Source organism: Brachycentrus maculatus, unplaced genomic scaffold (assembly GCF_059751285.1).
Source record: "Brachycentrus maculatus isolate JH-2025_06_01 unplaced genomic scaffold, ASM5975128v1 h1tg000536l, whole genome shotgun sequence".
In the NCBI taxonomy this organism is placed as follows: Eukaryota; Metazoa; Arthropoda; class Insecta; order Trichoptera; family Brachycentridae; genus Brachycentrus; species Brachycentrus maculatus.
The window spans coordinates 175,571-185,627 of record NW_028281282.1 but is presented as its reverse complement, the minus strand read 5'-3'; the positions used below and the strand labels follow the sequence as shown (position 1 = coordinate 185,627).

General features: G+C 33.8%; 1 protein-coding gene across 1 annotated transcript; it reads left to right on the top strand.

Annotated features, from left to right (window-relative positions):
* Positions 1–2,644: 2,644 nt before the first annotated feature.
* On the top strand, positions 2,645–8,113 carry LOC148301604 (uncharacterized). The gene is made up of 4 exons (XM_088273002.1): positions 2,645–2,832; positions 4,581–4,740; positions 5,747–5,894; positions 8,059–8,113. Exons 1-3 carry the CDS (start codon positions 2,706–2,708, stop codon positions 5,874–5,876), a joined length of 417 nt encoding a protein of 138 aa, XP_088129128.1. The 5' UTR covers positions 2,645–2,705; the 3' UTR covers positions 5,877–5,894; positions 8,059–8,113.
* The last annotated feature ends 1,944 nt before the right edge of the window (positions 8,114–10,057 follow it).

Below are 10,057 nucleotides of genomic sequence, written 5' to 3'. Positions count from 1 at the left end.
AAGTGGCTTGATATTTATTTTTAATACATTTTATTATATTTTTAATCTTTAAAAACGATCTCCTGAAAAATTAAGTTTTTTGATATATGACGTTTTTGAAAGGAGTGAGCGATATAAAACATAGATGTCTCTAGTGGAATAGGGTATTATCACTCGGGAGATATATATACCTAATTTAACATACTCAACCTATAAAGGATTGTATTCGACTCGTTTTGTGTTTATAACAGCCGATATAATAAATATTTTCATTCATTATTTTCATTTGTAAAATTCGCCTTTGTAAAAACGTTATTTTCGTAAGTTAGTAACGAATGACGTCACAGAAACGAATCCACACTACTACTATTATAGCTCTTTAAAACAGATACATAAAGGGATACGCCCCACAACACACCTGATGACGTAAAATTTGATGACTTATGCGAACGTACGTTTTTCGTTTTATTAAAATATCTAAAGTTTAAACCTTAGTTCACTATCTCCCTTAGTTCTCTACAGATTTCAATAAGAATGTTACCGATAGTCTTGTGATTTTTCATATTAATTTATTAGCCAATAGTAGTTTGCAAAAAGAGCAGAGGAAGACCAAGGAATCTTGGCATGATCAAGTATCTCAAGTTCTCAATATATAAGGAGATGTATGAATGTGGAAGAGGCAAAGAATATTCAGCAATGTATATTTAAATCAAATATAAGATTTACAAATAAATAAAACTTTATTTTATTTTTAACGTATCGCTCACTTCTTTCAAGAACGTCATAAATCAAAAAGCCTAATTTTTCAGGAGAATGTTTTTAAAGTTTAAAAAATAGTACAATGTTTTAAAAATAAATATCAAGCCACCTGATGAACTTTTTACTGTGCAGCAGATCTTTTAAAGTAAAACCTGAAGTTTTATTCTCCATTTAAAAATATTTAGTTTAAAAAAAAATAACAATACATTTTCTTCAAAATGCAAAAAACAACACTTTCTGCCCTGTAGCGGGTAAATATTAAGTTAAAAATATGCCGCTTTTGTTGGGATATAGTACATTTTCTGGGCATTCCGAAAACATGCACAACTGAAAATTGACGATTTTTTATTTATGACGTTCTTGAAAGGAGTGAGCGATATATGTTTATTTTAAGTACCTTAACTTTAGTACTCAAAAATCTATTTTAATATATTTTGAATTCAGAAAAAAATGATATTTTTTTTACATAGGACCTGTCAAAAAATTAAAATGATTTGACGTAAAAAAATTGTAAATAATAAACCACAAAAATGTCGTTTTCGTTACAAAATTTAACGTTTTCCGTTATATAAAAAAATAAATAAAATCGTAAGTAAAACAATCAATTTTATTTATTTTTCAATTGTTGGTAATATTATAATAGGTTATTGATATTTGACTCCAACTGTTGATTTAAAACTCCGTCCGCCTCCGTAGTGTAATGGTCAACACGCTCGGCTACCGTTCTGGAGGTCCCGGGTTCGATTCCCAGAGGGGGGGGGTCAAATAAATATAAATGATTTTTTCACCCTAATATTTATTCAATATTACCCTGGACTGGTACCTGAAGCGGAGGGCTGTTCACCTTTCCTTCATTTGTGAACGATCAAGACAACACTGCGTTTATATGATGCAGTGCCCTATGCACCATTGGGGTGCGGATAAGGGTTTAGTTTTTGTTGTTGTTAAAACTATTACTTAAGTACTTAGAGTTGTATGGCTATATAAGGACCGTCAGTCCATTTAATCTTCACATTTGTTTGAAAATGCCATAACTAGGCGAAACAACTGTTACGATATTAATTTTCATGTGTTTTCAACAGTAAAATACAACTTATTGGACTCAAAAAAGCTGTATTTGATTTAAGAATTAATACATTAAAAAAAAATATAATTTTATGTGATAATATATCGCTCACTCCTTTCAAGAACGTCATAAATCAAAAATCGACAATTTTCAGTTGTGCATGTTTTTGGAATGCCCAGAAAATGTACTATATCCCAGCAAAAGAGGCATATTTTTAACTTAATATTAACCGCTACAGGGCAGAAAGTGTTGTTTTTGCACTTTGAAGAAAAGGTATTGTTTAATTATTTTTTTTAAATATACTAAATATTCTTCAAATGGAGATAGAACCTTCAGGTTTTACCTAAAAATATCTGTTGCAAAGTAAAAAGTTCAATAAGTGGCTTGATATTTATTTTTAAAACATGGTATTATATTTATAAACTTTAAAAACATTCTCCTGGAAAATCAAGTTTTTTGATTTATGACGTTCTTGAAAGGAGTGAGCGATATGTCTACGTGTTTTTTAAAATTGTTTACCTACAAAGGTTTTTCTTTAAAATCTTGTTTAGATATCCAGAGTTCCACTTTAAATAATCGTTTTTTTTCATTAATTGATTCGGCAGTCACTTTGTGGTAAAATCTATCCATTTTTAATTAATGTTTTACTTAGTAAATACTACTATTTCTTAAAATCTACTGGGACACGTGTTTCGATGCATTTCGCACCTTTTCAAACACCGTATACGTATACGGTTTCAAACACCGTATATGAACGAAACACGTGTCACAGTAGATTTTAAGAAATAATGGTATGTACTAAGTAAAACATTGATTAAAAATCTTTTTTCTTTTAGAAAACCTGTCATGAAGTTGAATAATTTAAATTAAAAGAAAAAATATACAAAAAAAATAGAAAAAAATGGCTCAGGATACTAAATGTACGTTCGGCATGCGACCTCCGATCGATCGAATCACATTGGAGGCGCAAATATCGAGAGAAATCAAACATTACAAAATATACAACAATTATAGACCTAATTTTGGCGGTAAGTTATTTTATTTTTAGCAATTTATGCCGCGAATGTAGCTGGAAATAGGAGCAGAAGAAGATAAAAGAAAGATTGGAATGATCAAGTGTGTGAAATGCTTGAGCGTGGTCTGGTCAGGAGTCGGATCGCCGTGGATCTTCCTCGAAAGACATCTAGAGGAAGACCAAAGAATTCATGGTTGCTTCAGAAAGATAACATGATTCGAAGCCATGGCCTAGGTGACGTTGTCCATGATAGAAGGACCTACAGCCTGAGGACAAGGAGAGCTGACCTAACAGCCTACAAAGACGATAAGTTGGTATGGAGCATGGAAGAAAAATGATCTTCTTCATCAGCCCTCTGTCCTCTACTGCTGGATATATACCTCTTCCTATTTTTTCCACTACTTCATACTGTTTCATAGAACTGTTTCATACCATTTTTAAATGGTGTAATCTCTTATGTGGTTTGGTTATATTTTCTCATGCGATTGCCCGATTAAGTAATATAATAATTCAAATTACGTCTTCAAAAAAGACACGGGAGTAAAAATATTAAACAGTAATAATAAAGGGTTAAAACTAAATAATATGGAGATTTTATACATTAAAAAAGCACTTAAAAATAATATACCTACCTTTAATTAATAACCAGATAAATTTTACTTATAGTCCATTATTTGATTCAACATCGGTTAAGCATGATTCGTCAATATCCAATTCAAACTCCGCCCACTCCTTTCATCCTACGAGTATATAAGCTGATTCATCAATATGTTTAATTCTAGTGCGTATTTAACCACGACTCGTAACGCATGTCTGTGCTGAAACCTTTAGCGCATGTTGGACTTCGGGTCGACCGAAAATCGCATGTGTTAAACATTTTGTGTAGTTTTAAGTGTGTAAATTGTCCGCCTCCGTAGTGTAATGGTCAGCACGCTCGGCTACCGTTCTGGAGGTCCCGGGTTCGATTCCCAGGAGGGTTTAATAAATATAAGTGATTTTTTCACTCTAATATTTATTCAATATTACACTGGACTGGTACCTGAAGTGGAGGGCTGATCACCTTTCCTTCATGTGTAATCGATCGAGATAACACTGCGTTTATATGAAGCAGTGCCCTATTCACCATTGGGGTGCGGTAAGGGATTTATTATTATTTATTAAATGGTGCTTTGGTGGTGAAGGGTGGTATTGTTTGCATGCTGTGGTAGTGATTGTCCTGACGAAGAGAAGGGTACGTCTCGAAAACGGTAGACATAAAAATCTCGGTGAGTGGTTATATACTAATTTTATTAACATTTTTGTAAAAAAAAAAATAAGTAAAAATGACTAACCACAAAGTAAATGCTTTAAATATTAATAATATTGAGAATATTTGTCCGCCTCCGTAGTGTAATGGTCAGCACGCTCGGCTACCGTTCTGGAGGTCCCGGGTTCGATTCCCTGGGGGGTCAAATAAATATAAGTGATTTTTTCACTGCAATATTTATTCAATATTACCCTGGACTGGTACCTGAAGTGGAGGGCTGATCACCTTTCCTTCGTGTGTAAACGATCAAGATAACACTGTGTTCATATGAAGCAGTGCCCTATGCACCATTGGGGTGCGGATAAGGGTTTAAAAAAATCATAATTTATATGTATAGCAGTTACTAGAATCTCGCTTCCAATTTGATCTGTGGTATTAAGTACTTAGATAAGTCGGGTTGGAGCCAGGAAGAAGATATATCTAGCCTTTGAATAATTTGATGTTTTGTTTCACAGTAAATCCGATATCTCCAAAGTTCTACGCGAGGCATGAAAGCTCCAAAAGTGAGAGTCCGGAAGAGGACCAAAAGGTGGAGGAATATTACAAGAAAATAGACCTGGCCAGGGCAAAGGGACCCAAAAATAAATTTCCTTTGCCGGTCCTTGAGAGCCACGTGTAAGTTTTTTCATGGAAATTCTACTCCTGTATGTGAACGCCACATTTTTACAGTTAAGTATATATCGCAGTCGTAAAGGAGAAAGTGACCAACTACCAAAACGTAAAATGCTCAGGAGGGCCATTTAAGTCACTTTTGCTTGGCAACAAAATAAACACCAATGCAGTTAGTCATTTTTACCATGTCAATATATTATACTTACAAGTTTAAAATCCTTTGGGATGTTTTCAGGCCAATATTAAGCTAGTAAGATATCAAATGTCAATGATCATGTTTTTGTAAAGCAATGCACTTGGTCACTTTCTCCTGTATGACTACGATATATTTTTATTTACATAAATAGTATACATTTATTTAAAGAACAATTTTAAACATATCGCTCACTCCTTTCAACAACATCATCTATCAAACACTTGATTTTTCAGGAGATCGTTTTTAAAGTTTGAAAATATAATACAATGTATTAAAAATAAATATCAAGCCACTTATCGAACTTTTTACTGTGCAACAGATCATTTTAGGTAAAACCTGAATGTTTTTACTCCATTTGGAAAATATTTAGTATATTAAAAAAAATATATTAAATAATACCTTTTCTTCAAAATGCAAAAACAACACTTTCTGCCCTGTAGCGGGTAAATATTAAGTTTAAAATATGCCGCTTTTGCTGGGATATAGTACATTTTCTGGGCATTCCGAAAACATGCACAACTGTAAATTTGTCGATTTTTGATTTATGACGTTCTTGAAAGGAGTGAGCGGTATGTAACATTCTTTACGAATTATTTTACATACCAGGAGACACCGGAAAACATGATTTTACATTTTTACTAAACTTGTAATTTGACCAGTCAGTTTATTTTCAATATTTTTTTAAAATTAAATTTAATTTAATTTTCCACGTCTTTGTTCGCAAACCTGGGTTTATCCACTAAGGATCTGTGTTATATTGACATCTCAACATAGACGAAGAAGTTTTGTACATGATTTTTTCGTTTGTTGCAGATACGGGTGGTACGATGAACCCTTAGAAAATAGAAGGAGAATGATGGACAAGAGATTCTATCACCCTCTGACGGAAAGCAAAGAAACTAAATTATTTATAATAATTTCAAAAGACAACCCCAAGGGATGAAAAAATAATATATTTACATTTTGAGTGTGTCCAAATACTTGTTCACAAAATCTGGATTATCTCCAATTACAGGAGTTATTTTAATATTATTTTTTGACATCTCATCAAAGATGAAGAAAAATATGGAAGTCTGGGCATTTACGGGGCTTACGACCGTCATAGGCTGGTTTAAGTGATCACTTTACACACGTGTAACATTCACCAATTCTACCCATTATTGACAACCACACTACTCAAATTCTCGGAAGTTCAATATATATATGAACCATTGTTCAATATATATATGGTTCATATATATATTGAACTTCCGAGAATTTGAGTAGTGTGGTTGTCAATAATGGGTAGGATTGGTGAATGTTACACGTGTGTAAAGTGATCACTTAAACCAGCCTATGACGGTCGTAAGCCCCGTAAATGCCCAGACTTCCATATTCTTCTTCATCTTTGATGAGATGTCAAAAAATAATACAATAATATATTAATTTGATCAACCTTAAATAAATATATTAAAAATATTTCTTTTTCTTCTTCTTCATGAGCCCTCTGACTTCCACTGCTGGATATAGGCCTCTCTCTGGAAGTTGGAAGTTGGCCATCCACAATGACGCGGAGCTCAACAAGCTGCCCTCCAGCGTGACGACCATCGCTCAGGAAGGCGTCCTGCCCAACACCTTGGCCATTCTCCAGCCCATGGGATCAAGAGGAAGGCGTTCAAATTTGTCGGCACATCTTTTCCCCGCTCCAGACTCGAAGGCCCGAGACCTATTGACGACGTTTTATCCATTTATTTTTTGTTTATCATTATCATCGTCATTCTAATATTATTATTATTATCCACGTCTTTATTATGGATAAAGAGGATTATGGATTTATGGATTTTTTTTCTTCATGGAGTTGGCAAAAGAAGGATGAAAGTAGGCTGAATGCAGTCGAAATGCGATTTCTCAGAAGGAATGTGCGACAAAACGATGTATGATAGATGTGCGAACAGTGAAATAAGGAAGGAATGCAAAGCTGTGATAAGCATTATCGATAAAATTAAGAAAGCTGTGTCGAGATGGTTCGGACATGTGGAACGAATGAGTGAGGAAAGAACGGTAAAACAAATTTATGAGGCGAATGTTAGTGGGAAAAGAAGCAGAGGAAGACCGAGAAAAACATGGCACGATCAGGTATGCCAAATACTTGAAAGTGGTCAGGTTAGGAGTCGTAACAATCGGCGGGTATGTATGAGGAGATGCATGAACGCGGAAGGGGCGAAGAATGTTTGCAAGGACAGAGTGGTGTGGCGCTCTATTCTCTCTGCCTACCCCTGCGGGGAAGCGGCGTGATGGTTAGTTAGTTAGTTAGTTATGTCTTTATTAGCGCCCTTGATGTAGTATTTTACGAAAATGGCGCTATACAAATTATCCAAATTATTATTATATATTCCCTTTATTTCCATTTCATCCGGTCGGTTGCTGCTTGCAGCTAGTCTTACCCATGATAAAAATAGCGAAGGACATTGGTCCCATGCACCAAGCCAGGACACGAACGCCGAACCCTCTTCTAGTGGAACGGAAGGCCTGTTGACGACAGTCAGCAGTCCGCCTTCTCCTGAGGAGTGCAACGTGGTTTCCTCCCAGCAATGAGCAAATGCTGACAAGTTCCTGATTGGTCCACACTAGATTATCCCTCCTGTTCCCAACACAGATTAAAATAAAAACATATTGAATTAGCTAGAAGAAACAAAAATCAACTAATTGATCTTTAAACCTTGTACATAATAAGCAAGGTATTATTATTATTATTTTTATTTTTTTTGACATCTCATCAAAGATGAAGAAGAATGTGGAAGTCTGGGCATTTACGGGGCTAACGACCGTCATCGGCTGGTTTAAGTGATCACTTTACACACGTGTAACATTCACCAATTCTACCCATTATTGACAACCACACTACTCAAATTCTCGGAAGTTCTTTATACATGAACCAATTTAGAAACCTTGTTCTTGAATCACTAGAACTTCACTAGAGACATCTATTGGTGAGATGTAAAGAAGCTTTTTACTAAGCAGAAACTCTTATATTAGTATGTGAGGTCCGAATCCTGGATTATAATCACACACATGAGAAACGCCAGAAAATACCATTTTCATTTTTATTATTTAAGCTTATAATTTGACCGGATAATTTATTTACAACATTTTGAGTGTGTCCAAATACTTGTTCACAAAATCTGGATTATCTCCAATTACAGGAGTTATTTTCATATTATTTTTCTTTACATCTCACCAATAGATGTCTCTAGTGAAGTTTTAGTGATTCAAGAACAAGGTTTCTAAATTGGTTCATGTATAAAGAATTTCCGAGAATTTGAGTAGTGTGGTTGTCAATAATGGGTAGAATTGGTGAATGTTACACGTGTGTAAAGTGATCACTTAAACCAGCCGATGACGGTCGTCAGCCCCGTAAATGCCCAGACTTCCACATTCTTCTTCATCTTTGATGAGATGTCAAAAAATAATATGAAAATAACTCCTGTAATTGGAGATAATCCAGATTATGTGAACAAGTATTTGGACACACTCAAAATGTTGTAAATAAGCAAGGTAAATAATAAATGCAATTACCATCTAAACAAAATAATAAAAAAAAACAGTTTGTACCCCACAGCGACTATGTCGTCGGACCATCCCTTTTGGGGTCTTATTTAAAAAATACATATTGTGTTTATTTTTTATATTAATGCCCAAAATACGATAAATCGCAACTTAATTTTGTTTTTTTACAGGTAAAATTTAACGTAATTAATTCTTTCGCTTAAAACACCAGTTTTGTATTGAAAAAATGACTTTTCCTTAGAAATAAATATATGGTTTTGAAAAGAAAACAGTGATTGAAAGGTATGGATTAAAAAATATATATATAAAAACATTTTGTTCAACGTGTATTATAAAAAAAAACAAATACCAATATATTTTCCGTTTGCCGCCATAAGCAATGTTTAGTATTGGGTGCGTTGCTGTTACGTTTAATAGATGGCGCTGCCATGACGAAAAAAAAGAGTTGTTAAAAATACCAATCACAGATAAAAATGCTCATCGAAAGTGTATGTAAAAATATGCATTTGAATGCAATATCATGTCAAAATTTTAAAACAATCAGTGGATAACTTCAGGAGATTTAATATTTTGAACAAACGATATTTTGCACTTATTTTATATATAGGTAGAAGATTTTGCTCACTCCTTTCAACAACGTCGTATATCAAAAGTCATCAATTTTCAGTTGTGCATGTTTTCGGAATGCCCAGAAAATGTACTATATCCCAGCAAAAGCGGCATATTTTTAACTTAATATTTACCCGCTACAGGACAGAAATTGTTTTTTTTGCATTTCGAAGAAAAAGTATTGTTTAATTATTATTTTTTAAAATATACTAAATACTTTTCAAATGGAGAAAAAACCTTCAGGTTTTATCTAAAAAGATCTGTTGCACAGTAAAAAGTTCAATAAGTGGCTTGATACTTATTTTATTTTTAATTCATTTTATTATATTCTTAAATTTTAAAAACGATCTCCTAAAAAATCAAGCTTTTTGAAATATGACGTTGTTAAAAGGAGTGAGCGATATGTGAAAACCGATTTTCAAACCACTGTTTTTGAAGTAAATTTATTTATTGTAATGACATCTATGAAAGAAATAAAAAAGCTTTTAGAACTAAATCTTTCTTAAAAGGTTTTGTTATCGCCAATTTCTACCACTAGAGTGAGCTAGCGTACCGCATTCCTTTGACAGCTACAGCCTGATTAAAAAATATACATGTATAAATATGTATGTAGAGTTCCTCACCAAAAAGTTATCAAGATAACACTGCGTTTATATGATGCAGTACCCTATGCACCATTGGGATGCGGATAAGGTTGATGTACGAGGAGATGCATGAATCTGGAAGGGATAAAGATTGTTAGTTAGGGTTCAATTCTCACTGTCTACTCCTGTGGAAAGCAGCATGATGCTTAGGGCAGTTGTGAAGGTCCTCACCAAAAAGTAAGATTTCCAATATTGCGCAAACAATATTCAAATGCAAATCTGTTCTGTTTACTGTATTCTATCGAAATATAATTAAAGTTGCGACAAAACGTGACCAGTCCTGTGCTAAACCAATATGAAATCATTAAATCCCACCAAAACGTAA